This window comes from Stegastes partitus, unplaced genomic scaffold, assembly GCF_000690725.1.
Source record: "Stegastes partitus isolate 25-593 unplaced genomic scaffold, Stegastes_partitus-1.0.2 Scaffold970, whole genome shotgun sequence".
Classification (NCBI taxonomy): Eukaryota; Metazoa; Chordata; class Actinopteri; family Pomacentridae; genus Stegastes; species Stegastes partitus.
The window spans coordinates 128,779-149,136 of NW_007578701.1; the positions used below are offsets into that span (position 1 = coordinate 128,779).

The 20,358-nt window shown below is 43.5% G+C and overlaps 1 protein-coding gene across 9 annotated transcripts in view; it reads right to left on the reverse strand.

The window, feature by feature from the left end:
- mecom (MDS1 and EVI1 complex locus) overlaps positions 1-20,358 on the reverse strand; it is a 132,081-nt gene that overhangs the window by 9,531 nt on the left and 102,192 nt on the right. Inside the window, exons 3-11 of one of the 9 annotated variants that reach the window (XM_008294544.1) lie at positions 17,244-17,378; positions 10,062-10,164; positions 9,831-9,944; positions 8,992-9,103; positions 8,669-8,816; positions 8,383-8,536; positions 3,953-5,348; positions 3,644-3,731; positions 2,177-2,203 (exon numbers count right to left, since the gene is read on the reverse strand). In XM_008294544.1, the coding sequence (XP_008292766.1) occupies positions 2,177-2,203; positions 3,644-3,731; positions 3,953-5,348; positions 8,383-8,536; positions 8,669-8,816; positions 8,992-9,103; positions 9,831-9,944; positions 10,062-10,164; positions 17,244-17,378 (2,277 nt within the window). Of the gene's footprint in view, positions 1-2,176; positions 2,204-3,643; positions 3,735-3,952; positions 5,349-8,358; positions 8,540-8,668; positions 8,817-8,991; positions 9,104-9,830; positions 9,945-10,061; positions 10,165-17,243; positions 17,379-20,358 lie in introns of all 9 variants that reach the window. The other 8 variants (XM_008294543.1, XM_008294541.1, XM_008294542.1 and 5 more) reach the window with 8 other exon arrangements.

Genomic DNA, 20,358 nt, shown 5'->3' on the forward strand with positions numbered 1-20,358 from the left:
TCTTATTCTTATTTCAATAAGGCGACAAATCAATGGTGATTCGGGTCCTCCACCAGAGCCCTGCTCCGACTCTGACATTCCATCTCCTGCTTTCACCCTCTGTCACTCTCAGGCTTCACGCCAAGATCGAGGAGAGCGAGGGAAAAGAAACAGAGGAGGAGAATTGGAGAAGAAGCGTGATGAAGGGCAAGATGATAGGGGAGAAATGAAGGAAGAAAAAGGAAAGACAAAAGAAAGAAAAATATGAGGAAAAAAAAGCATGCAAACAAGAAAGAAAGAAAGAAAGAAAGAAAGAAAGAAAGCACGAATAGAGTCCAGAGAGAGAAGGACTGATGGCTGATGGATGGTGCTGGAGTCTGGTGTTGGGATCGGCTGATTAGGAGTGACGGCCGAGTGTAAAGTTCCTGCCGCAGCCGTCGACGTTCCCACTGAGGGAGGATGTGGAGTGTCAGGTCTGTTTGATTATGAATATGCTGGTGCTACACGCCATGAATCAAAGGCGAGGGAGGGACAGAGACAGAGAGACCGGTGTGAGGGAAAGTGAGGAAGTGAGAAAAAGAAGGAGGGGAACGCATTGAAAGACAGGCGAAGATGACTGAGGTGAAATGCTTTTCATATTTCTTGTGAATGTGCACTGTGTATTTCATTGGGTTTCTTTTCAGACACGGGAGTGAATGCTCAGTTTGTCTGCCGTGCTCAATGAGAAGCCATAACTCTTGGGAACACTGGGGCCCCTAAAGCTGTCGGCAGTATCGAACCTGTTCGATAAGACATTTTTAGAGCTAAAACTACTCCATCTTGGCTCCATCTACTGGGGAATTCTGTTCCCACCTCAGCCTACTCACGCTGCTGTTAGGTTGCTCCTGTTTAAATGAAAGGCATAGTCCTTGTTATAAAACTGTTCATGGTGAAATATTTAATTGAAACTGAAATAATTATCTTTCGAATGTAAGCTACTATGCATTTTCTCAGGCATATCAGCTTTGTGCACGATATAAAATAAGTGCTGATAAATTTTACGAAGTTCAGGCGTATTTTATAACCCACTAAAAAAACCTAAACCACTAAATCTTTCATTATCCGGCATCACATTTTGTTGCCGAAATGTTCCAAAACAACTGAAAGTGACTTGGCAGGTTTTCTAAACCAGTTAAATGCTTTACCATCACGCAGTAAATGATTCACACACATCCAGTCCAATAGATTAGACTAGTAACCATCAGTCTGCCACAGATTACACTTCAAAAACCTTCAGCCATTGAACTGTTTTTATGGATGGTGAGTCAGGTTCATTAGGCCACTGTTTGACAGCGCCGTGTGTGAAATGTTCGACTTAAAGGACGTGAGGATAAACACCTCCGCGTTTTGATCTAAAGTGATTTCTCAATGGTTTTATAGCCCTCCTTCTCCTTTGTGTAAGAGACACCCCAAACCCACCACACACACGTACACACCTCCCGAAACCCCCTTGTCTTTCCCCTGCGGGCAGTGTGTATGCATCTGTAAACTTGCTTGTTGCTGTAGCGCCGCTCTGGGACCAGCAGTTGATTGGCTATCTTCAGATGTCAGTGATGCTGTTAGGGCCTTAATTAGCGAGATGCATTCTCAATTGTTGATCTTTATCGGGAACCAGATGTTTGGAGGGAGTAACTAACCTCCCACTCCCCCCGCCAGTGTCCCAAAGAGACTGTTACCCTTTCGCTGATGTAAAGCAGCCCCCCCAAACGCCACCCCACCTTCCACTCATCTCCCCCCCCCATGCCCATTTGCAAGAGTCCTGCTTCATTCTCCAAATAAGCAAACGTATATTCTGAGCTGTTGCATGGACAGGGTGTAGCTCAGCTGGAAATCCCCACTTAAACTCTTTCATGTGAAGCAGAGTAGGGATACGTCGAGATGTAAAGAGATAAAGAAATCAAAAAGCGAAGCTCAGATACTAATAATATAACATGACGCACTATATAAACATTGATTTGAAATTTCTTAATCTTATTATATAAGACAGTGCTTGTATGACCGGTCTCGTCAGTGCGTGATGGTGCCAGGTTAAAGCCATGCGAATGCTGGGTGATGTCAGTTGTAAACTGTTATGCAGCCCATGCATTAATTATGGGATGGAGTCTGTTTGGTAGAGGTACAGACACATGGCAGTACTATAGGTTAAAGAGGAACTTACCCAAGTTCTCTGATCTGGCAAACGAAACTGAGGGCCGGAAGAGAAGGAAAAGAGAAAGCAGTCAGGACCAGGAAGTGGCGCATGAATCAACAGCTTTTGATTGGACACATATGGGTGCAGAGGGGGATGATGGGTCTTGGTGCAATTAACTTCGAATGAGCAATGAGCTGCCTATCTGCAGAGTTATGGCGCTGGAATTATAAGAGGCTCTAATAGTTCCCAACACTTCCTGGTGTTCAATAAGCTCATTATAGAAGGCTACAAATACGATTCCAGTCTGTAATCTAAGCCAGTATTGCCTAGCAGTAAAATATCCTGCCAGGAAATAAAAAGCTGAATCACTAAAGGTTGAAAAGAAGTTCCAGTCCCCTCAGCTTTGCAGCCTCTTTTTTGATATATTGCTCAAGAGTGAGTCAGGTGACTGAAAACAAACCCCCTCAAAAGTATACAGAAGGGGCCCTGGCCTGGTATGGCTTAGACCTACCCTGGTCTGGTATTTGTGGGAATGATTTGTGTGTCCAGACATCATAAAGTCATAAAGATGGCCTAAGCACTCTGTTAGTGTTTCTACTGATAGGACACCTCATTAAGGCGTGTGGGACAGCCATGTGGCTGCTGCAGGCTGGGCCCATGCAGCAGTCTGGACAGGGGACATAAATCAGACAAATGAAACAGCCTGTAAAAACCAGACCTGAAACGGCCCGAAAAGAGGGAAAAAAATCATATGCCTGAGAAAGTGGTGTTTTCACTTTCCGACGGACCGTTCTCACCCGCGGGGGAAGATTGAACAAATGAACGTCAATGCAACATGTCATCGACACACATACACATAGACTCGCGTGCATGCACGCACACACAGACATTATATGGAACCTCACCCTGGAAATACTGGCACAGAAAACCCAGGGGCAGAAATCATTGCTTTAAGAGCATATCATTTTTTATATTGTAATCAAAGACACATTACGGGAAGACGTGTCACAATGTGCCCTTTCTTTCTGCCACATCTGTTTCAGATAGGCAACAATGGGCTTAACAGGCAGTAGCTTGGGTAAGACTGGAGCCGCATACTAATCCTCATTAATCCAGTTTGGTCAGCCTGGGACAACCACTGGGAATAAGAGCTCCCTATAGAAAGAGTCATGCTATACACTGACTGGTTAAATGCCAGGCTGCTGTCACATCTGTATACATATGAAGCTAACAGCAAACTTGCAATGGTGGACATGCCATGGATAATCATCACAGCTATCATAATAATTGATAGGACGCAACTAGAAATTGTACTTATCCCAACAATTTAGGGGCTCATAGGCATCTAAGAACAAACACAAGCCAGTAGATAGGAAAAATAATGTGCAGTTGCACTTCTGAGAATTCAAGATTTAGTCATCTGTGCAACAATGTATGTGCCACCTTCTTGTGCTCCCTTTAAAAGTTCCTACAGACGTCATAGTCAAAACCTACCTGTGGATGGAAGAGGAAGCCTGGAGCTGGCCGCATGTACTTGTCTTTCAGAGTCTCAAACGGATCGCTCATTCTCCTCTTCTCAACCCTGCTAATAGTAGATTTCTATCAGCTCTTAATGCATGCACACAGAAAACATTGGTACTTCTAGTCAGTCACTACATGACAGTAAAATACATCATACATGCAAAGTACACCAAACATATGCTTCTTACATACAGTTTAAGGATATGAGACTGTTCACACATTGTGTAAAGCTGCAGTAGTAACTTGAATTAAAGGTAAGTGAGGTACTGGGAATAACAATACCTATAAATGGGGTCCATAAAGAAAGGAGTTGGCCTGGCATGCTGTAAGGAGGTGTCCGCTTTCGGGATCTCTACCACTCCCTTCTCGTCTTCATAACTCAGGTTCTTCTTAGTGTCCTCGTCTCTTGTGCTACGTCCACGGCCCCTGGATCCCAGGCTCAGGTCTAGCGGCTGATCCTGACCAATAGCATGTGAGACCTCTGGTTTGGAGGGAGCAAATGGGGCCAACTTTTCTTCCTTTCGCTTGGTTGTGAGGTCAAATGGTGACTCAGACGAAGATTTGCCTTGGGCTTTCTTGCCGTCATCGGCTGGCGACTGTGGCTCACCCTTTAGGCCTGCAGGTCTGAGGTCCCTGTCTGGGAAGGGGTAAACTGGAGGAGAGAAAGCTGGGAAGAAAGGCAGTGGAAACATAGAGGGGTAGGGCAGAGACCCAACCTTCTTGTCCTGCAGGCCAGCTAGCCCTGTGGAGCCAAAGTACTTCTCAGCAATGGAGGCAATGGCCTTAATAGAGTCATTCACAGCCCCTGTTACAGCTGTGTGCTCGTCCAGTGAGGATGGGATGAGGGAAGGGCCTGGAAAGTCTTTAGCAGCACCGCTGCCCATCAAGCTGGGGCTTTGAGAGCCTCCTTCAGTGGCCTTCCTCTTGGGACCTTTGCCATTTTCTCGAGCTGCCCCCCTCTCCCTCTCACTGTCCATGTCGCTCTCAAGCTCGGACCCTGATGTGCTCTCCAGATCACTTCCGCTGGGCGTGCTGACATCATCCAGATCGCTGCTTTCGGACTGGTCACTTTGCTTGTTCTGCTGCTTTGTGGAGGATGAGGAACCTTGGGTGTGGAACTCTGATCCTGGCATCAGATTTCCAGGTGAACTGCCATCTTTGCGGAGAGCTTTGAGGAGCTCTCGAGACTCCTGAGCACCAGGGCTGGGAGGCAGCAGTGGACTCTTACTCAGCTCTGCACCAGGCCCAGCAACAGGTGCGTGGACCGGTTGTCTAACAGGAGAGGTGGTGGCAGGAATGAGTGGTGGCCGGTGATAGAGTCCAGAGGGGAACAGGCCGGGGAAGCTGAAAGGGAATGCTGGGGCAGTGGGGAAAGTAAGCCCACTATGGTGGCGGCTCGCCCCAAAATAATCAGCCAGTCCAGCACTGCTGTGACCCATTGCAAGAGCTGATTTGTCCAAGCCAGGGGCGCCAGGGAGTGGCATGCCCTGGGCAAACAACCCCCCTGCTGTGAAATGGTTCTTCCCTTCACAGAAGCGCCGGTGCTTGTTGAGGGAAGAGGTGGTGCTGAACATTTGCCCACAGTCTTTACACTTGATCTGTGTACGGCAGTCAGCATGCATGCGTTTGTGGCGGCAAAGGTTAGAGAACTGGGTGTAGGACTTGTGGCATACCTCACCTGCAGGGACACGGAGACAGATATGAAACATATCAGTATCCAACACGCACTAAGCCACCCACACGCACAAACACACAAAAATTACATCACATGATATGACATCTTTGGTTAATATGCTTCAGGATGGCTAAAGCTAGGGCAGAGGAAATACAGTGCGAGTGATATGCTTGTGTTCCCATCAATACTCTGACAATAGCTTTCCAGCAAAATAAAAAAGAAGGTGTGTCCAGATCCTGGCATTGTAAGAGAATCTGTTTGGTTGATGGTGTGAGTCACTTGCTGCCACTCATCACCTGCACATCAAACCAAATTCCCAGGCATCTCCAGCCCCATTGTCCTCCCAGGGACGCTCCCAGGGAGTCCATAAACAATCACACACAGACACACACATGGACATGCAGACACATTCAGAAAATATTCACACAACACAAAGAAATTGAATCACACACACACACACAGAGGCATGCAGACATGAAGATACACACACTCCTTCTCAGTCGCATGCAGTACAATGGCTCTATTTTAAGTTTGTGAAGGAAGCAGAGTTGAATGAATCCTATCCTGCAGTCCGGTTCCCAGGGACAGGTCTCACGTCCTCTACTGCCCCTCTTCCCTCTTCCCCCTCCGGGCCTCTCCAATCACCCCCTCGCAGCCCTCCCTCACCTTGCCCCCACAGCTAAGGCCCTGTCGTCCTGCCCTAAGTGACCTTCCCACAGTCAACCCCTGATGTCTGTCTGTCACTCTGTCTGACCCTGGGAGATGTACAGTGACAAAACCCGACACCAAAACAAAACCTCAGCGTCTGATGTTATCTATCGTTATTATTAGTCTGTCAACTTTATCTGCTACAACTGGCTGAGTTTGGAAGGGGGGTAGTAGTATTGTTCTCCTGAGCTCTTTTCTCTATTCTTTTTTACTCTTGTAAGAGTCAAAAATACAGCTTCTGAAATGACGGATATATCCCTCTTTCTTCTATCTTCTCCCACATTGTTGGATTTTTTTTTTGTAGGTTGGCTGAACTACAACTTACATTTCAATGAGACTTTGATTGTATAAGACAAAAAAGCAGGCAGAAGCATCTCTGGATGATTGATTTTGCTCACATTGTTATTAGATCTTCAAAACGAGGATAAGGAAGTGGTTAGGCTCGCACTGTGATTACACTTCTGCATACTTTGGATGCCTTCCAGGCACAAGGTGCACAAGAGGCAATTCGAGGAGATGGAGAGGAAGAGCAGGAAAAAGCATTTTGGAAACAGATTTGAATAAACAGCCCAGAGGAACTCCAAATGAGAAAGCTTCAGCCAAGAGTGAATGTCATCGCATAATTTTAATGAATAGAAATTGAAATGATGTGTATTTGTGGTTTGGCTTTGGTGGACACAATCAGGGCAGGACAGTAGTAAAAGAACATTTTGCAAACATCTGGGAGAAAAAACAAGAAGAGTCTGATCCTAAGATTTTCGAGGTGATGTTTCTTCTCTGTAAGTTGTGGACGTGTCTTGCAGCACAGATGAAGAAATTTTGGATGCCACATCTGGATATCTTTTAGTTGTTTAATTGAGTTTATGTTGCAGACATTGACAGTGAGGTAGGCAGTATGTCCATTTGAAATTTGAAGTCAAAAATTCTGTAAAACAAAAATTGTAGCTGCCTCTTTTGCTCCCTCTTTGTGTGTCTTTTTACAAGTGCAGCCACATGGCCTGAGCAAACTACAAGAAAAAGCCCTTGGCCATAAATCATGTAGTTGTGACATTTATAGACTAACAACACACATGTATTACACACTGAGCGTGAGATCTGATTCACTACACGCGTGTGTTCGTCAGCTCTTAATAAACTGAAACAAAATATTATAAACACATTCCCGAGAGAAGAGCGGTGGATAAGTAATAGTGAGTTAAGTGTAGGAATTAATAACCCAGCAGGTCTGAGTGCTTCCCTTTCACAGAGAAGCTCATAGGCACACATCCTCGACACACTCCGTGCACTAACATACAAACAGAATCATGTGTGCATTTCGTGCAGTACAACAGTACTGTCCAAAACACGTACATGTCCTTCAAGAGCACTTACACAAACATACACATAAGACCCACACATGATCTTTCCCAAGCAGACGTCATGTTTGAGGCTGCTTTGTCTTCTTTTCTTTTCTTTTTTTTTAACGCAGCCATTAGTTGTTTTTAAACCTGCATATTTTCTGCTGATTACAGCAAATGAACTCCTATTCGAAGGTAGCGTGGGGAAGAGGGCTGTACATGTGGTTGCTATTTGTGAGGAATGGTGCATGTGGTGGAGGCAGGAGAGAGTGGTGAATCTGAGGTCTTCAGTTGAGATGCAATCTCTCCTGCTCATGTATATATACGTGTGTGTGTGTGTGTGTGTGTGTGTGTGTGTTTGCTTGAGAAGGAGAAACATGGTGTGTATTTGGTGTGCGGACAGGTTTGTGCGAGCTCACATGTGTGTGAAATAGCGAAAGAGAGAAAGGGCAAAGGGTGAAGGTCATAATGCTTTAGGGGAAGGAGATCCGATCTCTTGTGTGAGGTGGTGAAAGTGCGAAAGGTCAAAATGTGTCTTGCAGGAATTAGCGTTTTACTGGGAAGCACGGAAGAAAAAGTGTGTGCGCAGGAGAGAAAAAAGCAGCGAAGGAAGAAAACAAAAAAGCCTGTTGGCTGTAGCATCAACAGCAGATCAGGCTGGCGCACTGTGACAGGCAACAGTGAGGTTAGACCAAGTGGGATTGAATGAAATTGCATGCTAGTTTAAATGTTATTACCATATCAGAAGTGTGTGAGAGTGCTGATGCAGAAAAAACTGCACAACTCTTGTCTTAAAAGAAATTGTATTGCCACACAGCTACTACATAATCTCATGTGAAAATCCTGCAGAACATAACAAGCTCAATTCTCAAGAAGCGTATTTTTGCAAAAACATCAGAGTTTTTCTATTAAAGGCAAGTCAAAGCACGTTATTATTGTTATTATTATAATGTACTGAAGAGACTTACATAGGTAGGGTCTTAGTGACTTACACATGAAGGGCTTGACACTGCTGTGGATGTGCTTATGCTGCTTGAGGCCCGAAGACGTTGCGAACGTCTTGCCACAGTCAGAGCAGGCATGGGCACGAGCCCCAACGTGTTGAGAGCGAATGTGCCTCTGTAGGTTACTGGGGTCTGTGAACACCTGCTGGGGGAAGGAACCACACAGACACACGGGGGAGTTACTATCTGCTTCTAAAAAAATATGCAATTAAAGAAAAGGCAGGCACAAAAATTTTCATTTGTTAAATAACCCCTTCAAAAGTCATCACTTTACCTTTGAGCAGTTTTCACATTCGTAGTGCTTGCCACTGTCATGCGACATCTGATGTCGGATTAGGTTTGATTTCCAGTTGAAGGCCTTGGGACACTGGTCACACTTGTATTCCCGCTCCTCGGAGTGAGACAGAGTGTGGGCCTCCAGGCTGCAGGAAGCACAGAAAATAAGCCAACAATAAGAATTTATCACTTCATGATAAGATTTGTTTGTGTCGTAAGTCACTACTGTTTCTCTGCATGTATCTATTAAAAGGTCAGATATGTGCAGCAAAAATCGCCCAAAATAAATGATGTGCTTGAATGTGTCTGCTGTCTTTTTACCTCTGGATATCAGGGAAGACTTGGTCACACTCTTTACACTCATGGAGTCCATGGGACATGTGGAGGGGTCGCAAGTCTTGAGGTTCTTGGGCCTTCAGGTCATTGTCCCCTCCTAGATACATGAGAAACAATATAAGCAATTTACACAACAAGATGATTGTTTTATTTATTCTGAAGTGGAAAGCATGCTGTAGGGGTGCCCTGATATCGTATTGGTTGCGGCACATATCGCAGTGCTGCAGCAGGCGTTCAGACCCTGCTCTCGGGAGCCTTGTTGCATATCATACTTCTCTCTCCCTCCCCTCCTTTTCTGTCTGTCTCTGCACTGTACGCTGTCAAATAAAGGTCAAAATGTCCACGTCTTGAGGAATGTTTGCAGTCTTTAAGAGCTGCCTGTTCCATTACTTAGATCATATTTACATTGCCGCAGGCTCTGGTCAGTTACTGATTCCCCTCTTAGAGAAATTACACTGCATCTCTTGTTACTGCACATAATACATACAGTATCAAGTCTGATTTTATTGTTTATTATGCTAACTGGTGCGTAGTGGTGATCATTCTGGCTCTGTGGCCCTCAGGTAAAGACAATGATCCACCACTATACTTTTAAAAAAAAATCACAGTCGTTTTTTGCTCTATGCCTGCATAAAATAAAACTTAATTCATGCCAGTTTGTTTACTCATCTTTCTCAATAATCTTATTTTTGGTGGCTCCATAGCAAACAAAGGCCTCACATCACTCGTGTCAAGTCCAGCTACACAGCTTCTTGTCACTCTTCACTACCCACAGTTTACAATGGCATAAAAAAAGCACATCTATTTAAAAATTTAAGTCAAACCTGGGTTCAGGAAGGAGGAGGGGGGCATCCCACACGGCTGCTTCTGGTGGTCCAGCAGCTGGTTGCGGGACTCAAAGTGCTGGTCACAATCCTCACAGCGGTACTGTCTCTCCTCTGCATAGTGGAGGGGGAGGAAAATTAACATGCTGTGCATTTAAGCGAGGTGTAAATGTTGATATGTCTTGACAATGGACAGAAGTGTGTGTTTGTGTGAGTGTGCGAGGTGCAGACCATGAATATCAGGAGCCATTGTGTCACATGAATACTCCTCAGCCTTCATGAAAAGTAGCAGCTCCTGACCGGGAAAAATCTCTCTGGTGACTTTGTAGAAGATCTGCAACAGAGAAAAAAAAATGTAGGATTTAAAATGTGATTTTAGATCAAAGCTTCAGTATCAGCTGAGATAGACTCTAGCCTCCTATGACCCTCTATAGAATGAAGCGGGTATAGCTGATGAATTGACTACATTTTGGTATCCTGTAGAGATGTTGCAGCTGTTTTTGTTTTTGACTGTATTTTTTTTCTCACTTTGTCCTCTAACTGTATCACAATGTGTGCCAGGCTACCGAGTTTTTGGAACCAGCAGAGGTCACTTGGGGTGGTTCTTGGAACTATGCAAACATACGGACACGTAAATGCAAATCGCCGCAGCATTGCACATGATTTTCATACCACTGGTGCGCACACACACACACACACACACACACACACACACACACACACACAGGGAGGGGCCACATATGAAAATACACACGCTCATTAACTTGTAATTAATCATCATATAAGACATCCATCTTCCTGAATACAAAATGAAAACACAAACAATCATGCTGCAGAATAAATATACCGTCACATAAATGAGTAAAGCTTGTAGTGGGCAGGAGGTGGTAAATGAATGTGTGGAGAGCGATGTCGCTCTTTTAACAGCGAACAAAACAAGTATGTTGTTAAAAAAAAAAAAAAAAAGGCTATGTGGTAATTTAGCATTTCAATAATTAAAGAAACTCACAACATTGACCTCAGTTAAAAAGCATGACCACTTCTAGGTGTTCAACTCCATCTAAATACACTCACTTCTATTTCATTTCTACATGCAGACTATGAATTATGCCCTTGCTAAATAATCATATTAAGGACTCAGCTGAGAGACCCTGGGACTGTGGTGCTTCCCATGGACACACAATAGCCTTTCTCTATGAAACAGCCGGACGTGAGGATATTTTTGGCATGCTTTGGAGGTTTAACATATCACCTTCCTTTGCTGTGTCAACATAACAATGATGATAGAGGAATTTATTAGAAATGCGATTGAGAGTGGGGGGGGATGCTCCTTCTGGGAAGACATGGGTCACAGGTACAACACTCATGAAGGGAATTCCTCAACCTTGGTAGAGATACTACAAAGCTAGAGCCACAATGGCTCCACAGACGGTTATGATAAATATCTTGGCCACATTTAGAATCATGAGGTATTCTGTCGACTATTCTATAATTGTTTGTTTCATTGTGCTTACTTCTGGCAAATGATGTAATACTAAATATGACACTATTGAGTCACTGTAATAAAACGAGCTCAAGTCTAATGAAGAGTGACTGGTGCACAGTATCTGGTGTAGTTTTGCGGTAGCATAAAAGCATGATTTAAATTCAGGCATTACAAAATGTAAGCCGCCAATAAAATCAGTGATGGCAATGGCACTGCAAGTCTGACTCCCATTACAGGCCTAAACCAGAGTCATTACACTTATCTAGACCAGGAGAGACATATTACATATTAACCACTAAACTTAATCCACCAGCTTCATTTAAGCATTTGAGCAATATTTTCAATTGCCTTCATTTAAACGGGAAAGTCTGTTGAAAAAAAGTTGGCCAACTTTTTTTTGCTCATATGTCAAAGAGAAATACCGTCCTGTAGCAGCAGCACTGCTGTATGCAACCCCATTGTTTTTCAAAAAGAATTAAGGGAACTGAACTGTGAGGGTCCCGGCAAGGGCTTTAATCCCTGACATACTCTACTTTAACCTCTCTGGACGCTATAAACACACATGCAGGAACATGGATTGCCCTCATAGAGCGGACAATGCCCGTACAGACAAACACAAACAGGCTCTCGCAGGCCATCACCTCTGGAAGGCCACAAAAATATTGTGATTGAGAAACAATCAGACAGCAGTTCACAGAGACATGTGAGTCTGCAGGGATTCCGCTCTGAGAGACTGATACTGAGGCTCTTTGGAAAGCTACCAGGGTGCGGACTAAGGACTCGGAACATAAAAATTAATGGACGCTGTCAAACCCACTTTGTTCATAAAAACAAGAGGTAAAATGCCACAATAATAGTAGCTGTATAATTAGGAAACAAACACAGCGAGGAAAACACAGTCTCGCAAACATCCAACTTACTAAAGCATCCCTTAGAAATAAACCCTCTTGACTCCAATTCAGCCTGCCTCTATCTTTTAGGAATCAGTGTGTACTCTTTCCACACAAAAAGATGCATTTTGAGTTGGTGTACAAGCAGGGTGATTATGGACAGGAGGGGAATTCCCCCGACTGCTCCACCTCTACCCCGAGGGTCGCCACGGATAAACAGTGAAAACACACTCACACACATACACAAACAAACAGGGAGCGACTCACTCCTGAACAGGAGGCATAGTGTTTGATTCTCGGGGTCATCCTTAGCATGCTGTGGACATACTAACGCGTACACAGACACAACAGTCGGACGTCGGCTTACAATCGTTCTGTAGATAACACAGCCGGGGTGTCTGAGTTCACACTGTGAAATCCTGCAGCCTCAGCATCAAAGCCACTTCTTACTCACAATGCGGGGGAAATTTCGGTAGAAAATGTTCCATAAACATGAGCTTTTCCTGGGTAACACTGAGGCATTTAGTGTGAATTTTATTGTAGGATATGTGGATGCATTATTTTCTAAGTATTATTATTTTCACCCGTGTATGTTAGTTTATCAGGTCAACACTTATCTTTGTCCCTCTCATGCACTCTCTGTCAAAGGTTACAACCGCAGGAGGATCAGAGGCTATAATCTGACAACTTTGTTACCTTGACACCATTAGTCATTAGCAGAGTAAACACAGTCACATTTTCCCCGGTCACACCCTGTTGGCCGACTCCTCGCTCACACAGAGCTCATTCAACAGGTATGCCATTCACTTACTCTGTCCGGCCACAGTGAATTCTCAGTCTCGATGCTGGTCTCGGTGCAAAAACTTAAATCTCAAAGTGCTTCCATATCTAAAAAGCTATGAAATAGGAAGATGCCCCAAAGCCTACAATCGACTCAATCTCTTCAAGCAACAACAACAGGTCGAAGAACACAGTTCAAAAACTGCCCACAATGTTTATTTTTAAGCAAAAAAAGATTGCAAAGTATCATTAAATTTAAGAAGAATGACCGCTGCATTGTTTACTCGTGCTTGCTCAGCAGTTGCGTAACAGCGACGGTGGATGTCCACATGTTTTGCGACCTCCCTGCAGCATTCAGGGTCATGCAACATGTACAGTATGTTTGGCAGTCGCCATTGCTTGGCTTCTGAACAAAACCATTTCGTGACTTAGATAGCAATAAAGAGTATGAGCGCACAATGTGCAGCTGCTTCTAGCAAATTGGATGAACATGTAAGGAAGCCAGCATGGCTCTGCTCATGTTAGACTGAGCCAGCTGTGTGAGAGCAGCCTCAGAAGAAGAAGAAGAGAGGAGGAAGAAGAACAAGAAGAGAGGAGGAAGAACAAGAAGAAGAAGAAGAGAGGAGGAGGAAGAAGAGGAAGAAGGAGAAGAAGAAGAAGAAGAAGAAGAAGAAACTTTCTGGTATCTCATGAGCAAAACTAACATGCAAGCCTAAGGAAAATGGAGGAGGAATAAAAATCTGAATGTTCAATGTTGTAATTAAAATGTTTTCCATTTGTTTTACGTGTGCAAACTCAATTTTTTGTCCGATCTGTTTTGACGATGAATTGTTGTGCATTCTTTGCAGCCGACGAAGCTTCAGGCTGTTATCTCAGTGAGTTACAGTCACTTCATGATTTCAGCCTCCAGTGTCTTTACATGGTGAATGACCATCAGTGTTTCACTAATATGCCCCTGAGCCACTTCATCGCACTCAATACTGAGTGAGAATCAATAGAGCGAATGAGATTAACGCTCATATCCCTCTGCACTGTCTTATGAAAGGCTCTTCAGGGCCTCGTTGGATGAAGCTAATTATACTTTTAATCAATTTTCCTTTCAATTGAATCCGTAGAGTGAGGAGCGCGGTGGAGGGGTTTTAAGCACTAATTGCCCTAATTATCTTAACGACAAAACATGCTGATCACGGATGGATCCGTGCTAGGAGTGCCCAGGCTGTGTTGTTCAGTGCATTAGCAAACAAATGAGAATATCAGGAGAGCTTGAGCACTGTGGCCTGGACGGTGAAAGGCTAAAATGAAACACAAACAGCACGCTGCCAGCCATAGCTAATGAGATAATAATTACAAATTAACTTTAGTATGACAATTTGTCTTACTTGAATACTTTTAAAGAACTTGTTCAGGAGTTAAATTTTAAAGCATCCATGAATACTATTTGGTTCTCTTCCTCACAGAGCTGCTTTTATTGTGCAAAGGTCTTAATTTAAACCTGTGGCTTGTAGCACGTTGAAGTAATTACTAATTTCAGTGTGACTCACAAAACTGCGACACCTGCCATCTCCTTCCTCTCCAGTCCTTTCCTGTTGCTTTCCCCTCAGCAGTGTCAAATATATAAAGCAATAAAACAGAAAGGTCATAAAAAAATGAAGGCTGTCCTTGTTACATTTTCTTAAAATACGAAATGTGCAGCTGATGCTGGTGTTACATAAAAACAAACTATGACTTTAGTCAAACTAAATTCAAACAGCCGGACATGCAGTGACACGATGTTTTAGGGCCATTGAGGTAACCAAGTATCTGTTTTTCTTCCACTTCAGAATGAAAGAATCCTTGTTATTTAATGCCAGATATGTGACAAATGAAAAAATAAAGCTAGAAAAAAAAGCCGCTGATTCTTTCTCATTTCCTCTATCATTATTATTTGTTTAAATGGTAGATTTGTTTGTTCTTTGCAGATGCTTTCTCCACACAGGCAGTCAATGTGGTAGAACAGATGAGGAAAGAAAAAGCAAAAAGGAGAAGTAGGATCCTAAACAGTTCCTCCAGTCAGAAAAAAAAACAAAACAGGCCTTTTCTCTCTCAGTGCTCACTCATTCATTCCTCTCTCACTCCCTCGTTCTCCTGTGATTGCTCATAAACTTTTATGATAAACAGAACTGGGTCAGAAATAAGACGATGGAGGCCAGTTTAACTCTCACACACTGGCAGGGCTAAATTGGTGCTTGAAGAGAACCAGGACCGAGTAACGACCGACACACCTGGAAATTGCTGTCATTGTATGACATTGTCTGAAAATAAATCACAAAACAAATCATCTCTGTTCAAGGTATGGCATGAGAAGGTTTATTTAAATTTGTTTCTGAGGGGAGGATTTAGCAGGATGGGAAATATGTGGGCCCTGGGTAACTCGGTCAGGCAGTTCTGTGGAAATCTGGTGATGGTACGCGTTCTGTGGCGAATGTGTAATATGCAGTTTGAGGCTGGGTTTAGACTCAGCACTTCTCAGTGGCAGTAAAAAAAACCTGCTGGAATCAGGTACTATGCGCTTTAGCATTTCCAGCTCAGAATGAGGAGCACGGGGAGTCATCTGAACCACAATGAACAATTTGCAGTCCTGCAGAGTGTGTGCATACACACAAACTTAAGTTCATGCATGGATACGCGTAGAAACAACGGGCACTTACAGGTGTGTGCACACACTTTAGAGACACAATGAAACACTTGACACACTCACAACAAGTCAATGCACATAAACGTCTGTGTACACAGACACAAAAAGCCTTCATAAGCATAGGTGCGTGCGCACAGACACACACACACACACACACAGACAGACAGACAGTACCCAAAACTGAGAGCAGCTTTACAAGACCACCCTATTTAGTCAATTCATTTAAAACATACAGACAGGCATTGTGAGACACTACAGTGTGTTTTCAAAAACACCAATGTTGGCCGGAAGGCTTAAAGACAGCACATTGTGCCGTGTTGTGACAGTGTGTAATACTTAACAATCACCTCATCATAGCCATGTCCGTGACCTGTCGGAGCCTTACACAGGCAGCCAAGCAGAACCACAGTGTTGACAGCGAGTCACACCTCGCGTAGAGGGCAGCTCAGGAAAGCTCTCTCTGCTTGTTTGTCTCTCTGTGTCTTTTATAAGAGAGCGGGTAAGTACTTTTGGAAGGCTTCTCTTTCTTTCGTTCCCATTCTTTTTATGTAAAGTGCCTCAACTATCCACTTTTGCTTTCCTGTTTACTGAAACCGCAGGAGGAATGTAAGAGAACATACATGTGTGAAGGAAGAGCAGGAGATTTGTTTCTGGGAAGTTGCTCACTAAAAGATTTCTAAAATAGTCAAAAGCAAACTAAATGCATCTTTTTTTTAATTACAGTTTTCATGCCAACTACTGTATTTGGAGTATGTTACCGAAATGTAATTTTTTGCTGAACTTTCAACGGGTGACGCTCAACCAGTAATCCGAAAGGACCACCAGTGAGACGTGATGACAAACATGCGAGCTAGATGATGTTTTTTATTCGGGTCAAGTGATGGTATGCTCCACACACGCGTCAAATAAAGTTGAGCCTCTTGTCTTCCTGCCCCACCGTGTGTTCCTGTGGAGGAGGAGCCCCTGGCTGTGGGATTACTGAGGTGAACAGGCCCCCATGTATATAGCACGCACCTCTGTGCAGCCAGGTGAGCAGCAAAAAGACTGTGGCATTCCTGGCATATCTAAGAGTTTATATCGCAAGCGTGACTGGGAAGTGTGTGGAACTATCATCCCGGCCGGGACCGCCTCTGATCCTGCCCTGTGGTCTTTGCACGGCAGAAGCCAGCGCACAATTACAGAAGGAAAACACACACAGATAGCAAGGAGCCTCTGCAAGCGTGGGAGAAGAGCTGTGTGTGTGTGCGTAAAGCGAAGGCAGGGTGGGCCAGCCGCTCATGGGACTATCTGACTTAGATCACAATAACACCTTTTAACACAACAGCATGCAGACAGGACAGCCTTTGGAAAATACAGGGAAGCCTTCTGGCATTGGAGCTGTGTTTAGGGCTGTGTATAGTTTAAAAGCTTGATTCATCGTGCCAGACTGCAAGATCACTGTTTGGGAGTTCAAAATCAAGTCATCCACATGTTTTTTTTTTTTTCCTCTCTCTCTCTTCTTTCTTCTCCTCAGATCATATTTGTTTTGTACTTTGTTGAGGGTGCTCTGCCAGGTGGGCTGCGAGTGTCGTGTCACCACGTACCTGATCATCTGTCTGGCACGCTGTCAGGTTGTGCTGCTTGGCCGCAGGGGCAAACTGAATGTGCTTCAGCCAGCTCCCGATATCTGGTTTGCTGGCATCCACGCAGAATTTTACATGGCCTGACCCATCCAAGATCTGCAAAGAGTCAGAGGGAGAGAGACAGAAAAAAAAAGAAAGAAAGAGAGAGATCAGACTTTGATCAGTATCAGTCCAGGTTACTGTGTCCAAACATTGACTAACCACATACCTCCCACAGAGAAATAAGACTCAAATGTTAGCTGCACAGTCTGTGGTGCAACACACACACACACACACACACACACACACACACACACACACGAATATATAGTAATTATTATCACAGTATAGGGAAATCAGTGTCATATATATATATATTTGGCACAAAATAACATTAAAAACACAATAAAATGCATTATGTATATATAAATGACATTTTTTATCCTTGAGGGAAATTTTAAGAATGATGTAGTTTCCATTACAGTAATAAAAAAGTAAATTATGTTAATATGTTTTCCTGATGCTAAGTGACAACAATACATCATTAACAATACATGAATACAAATGCCTCCCTAATAAAAATAATTCAAATACTAAAGTTAGAATTTTAAAAAACTGCTAAAACAAGTAGTGCAAAAAATAAAATCTGATTAGTTTTTTTTGTTGTTTAAATCCTGACTTATCGTTTATGTTTAATTTTGATTTACTAAAAAAATAAAATAAAATAAATATTTCAAAAAGAAGAAAAGAAAAAAAACGAATTTTAAAATCTGCCACTAAATTATTCTTGATTTAAACCGACTTCAGCTGACGTTTGATTTCGTTTCAGAAAATGCAGTTTTAACGAATAAATGAAGAAAACCACACTCGTTTTTAATTACAATAATAATAAGAGCAATAATTAAGGGAAGAGGCTGCTCTGTTGTTCTCCTTCACAATATCAACACACTTCCAAAGCAAACATCTCAAGAGCAAAATAACAATAAATACAATAGGACTGGATTAGTATGCAAATCATCAGAGCAACGAGCTTCCATCGTTTACTAAATATTTGCACAGCGTTTCTTTTCAACGAATTGTAAACGACACGACGTTGTTTTAGGACGGTAATATTTATTATGCGGCAGCTGTAAACTTTGCTGGGAAACAAATCAATTGCAGGAAACCACGAGTGATAAGAATTATGAAGACAAGCCGATTGTTGGGATGCAAAACGGAATCTCTCTCAGGGTCACAAATCTGTCTTTCTGCTTTTGTGTAACCTGCCACTGAATAAATATTTAGGTTACATAAAGTTCTTTGTCTGGACTCATAGTGGAGCTAAGCATGTATTCTGCAAATTACCATGCAGCTTTTTCTAAATGATTTCACCGGCAAACTGTTTAGAACGACCGAAGAATGGATTCGACTTTTTTTTTTTCTTCGATCGCTTTCTGAAACAAAAGTTTTTCATCCATAAAATCGGATTCCTCTTACCGTTCAAACGCGTTTTCACTGGCAGTTAAAACCTCTTGGGATAATATTTGAAAGAAAAAAAAAGTGAAGAAAACTCCGGTTTAAAATAAAAAAAATAAAAAATAAAAATCAATGCGTAAAACTCGACTTGTCAAATAAACGACTAGTTTTTGCTGGGGTTTGTTCTCCAGATTTTTGTCATGGTTAAAAAAAAAAAAGGAAGAAAAAATGAAGAAGAAGAAGAACCGGTGTGTTGCTGTTTCTTTTTCTTTTTTTTGTCGGCGTCTCTTCGGGTCTCCAAGCCTCGCCGGTGCGCACTCGCTTCACTGTCTCTGAGACACCAGCGTCGGTCTCTGGAAGTAAAAAAAAAAAAAAAATCCTCCCACCGCTATATTGTCTCTCAGACTCCGTGATTCTCCTCCTCGCTGTCCTGCAGACACCGCGGCTCGGAGCTCAATCCCCTCCGGTACGTTCAACTTGCTCCCAACTTTTCGCTTGTGCGCGCTTCGTTTGGCTCGTCCGCTCCTCTCTTGTCACCCCTCCTGTCCTGACGCACCCAGGTGTCCTCTAGTAGCCATTCAACTTTTCATTTTTCTCTTCCTCTCGACACCCCCCACCCACCCACCCCAACTCCCCCCCTCTCCTCCAGCCAGTCGAGGATGTGTCCGTCTATATGATAGCGGAGACATTCAAGTCGAGGGGGGGTTTGATTTCAAGCATCGCCCCTCTTGTTTCTTTCTGTTCTTTTGCGTGTCGCGGACAGTTTGTGTGATGTTTCTCATCCAAGCAATTGTCTCATAAAGAAAGGATCCGTGCGCGTCCCATCCCTGTAGCTTCCCCCCGAGAAGAGGCTCCAAAACACGGGACGGTCTTTGCCGCTGTCCCCCCGGTCGGAAGAGACTCCACTCCGCCGTAAATTTTAAAGTGACAGGGGCCCGGGGTTGGAGAGGGTGAGCGGGGTCAGGGAGAGGTCGGGATGGGGCTTCTACGGGGATGAACTGCACACACACACACGCACACGCATCTACACACAAACACAAACGCAGGCAGGTTTAATGAAGCAACATAAGCATCAAAGCGGAGCGTTATTATCCACGTGTTTCCAAACTTTTTCGCAACATGCCGCGCCAGCGTGAACCGTTTTATGACAGCATTAACCCGCAGATCAGAACTGAGAAGAGTTTTCATTTTCTTCTTTTAGTTATTTCTTTTATTTCAGCTTTTAGTTGTAGATGTTAAGGTGTATTTGTGAGAGGAAGCGCGCGCGTAAAAGCAATAAGAAAGAAAAAAAAAGTGAGAGCTACAACAAAAAATCCTTGTTCACTAATTGTTTTTTGGCGTTAGGGGAGTAAAGCAACTTCTAGAGTTAAGTGTTCCTCCTGAGGACCTCCAGGAAACTCCTCATGGGCCATTAGAAGTCCCCGTGCCACATTTTGAGACATTGACCTAATCACCTGCTTTTCTCTGACTTGAACAAAAAAAAAATGTTGTAAAGTAGGCAGCTATAGGCTGCTTGTGCTCTCTCCCTCTCTTCACCCCCTGTGCGTAAAAACGCAAAAATTATTTCCAACTGCTCATAATGAAACGCGTTTTCATAAAAGAAAGCAGAGAAGTCTCAATGTTGGAATTAAAACCACTTTTA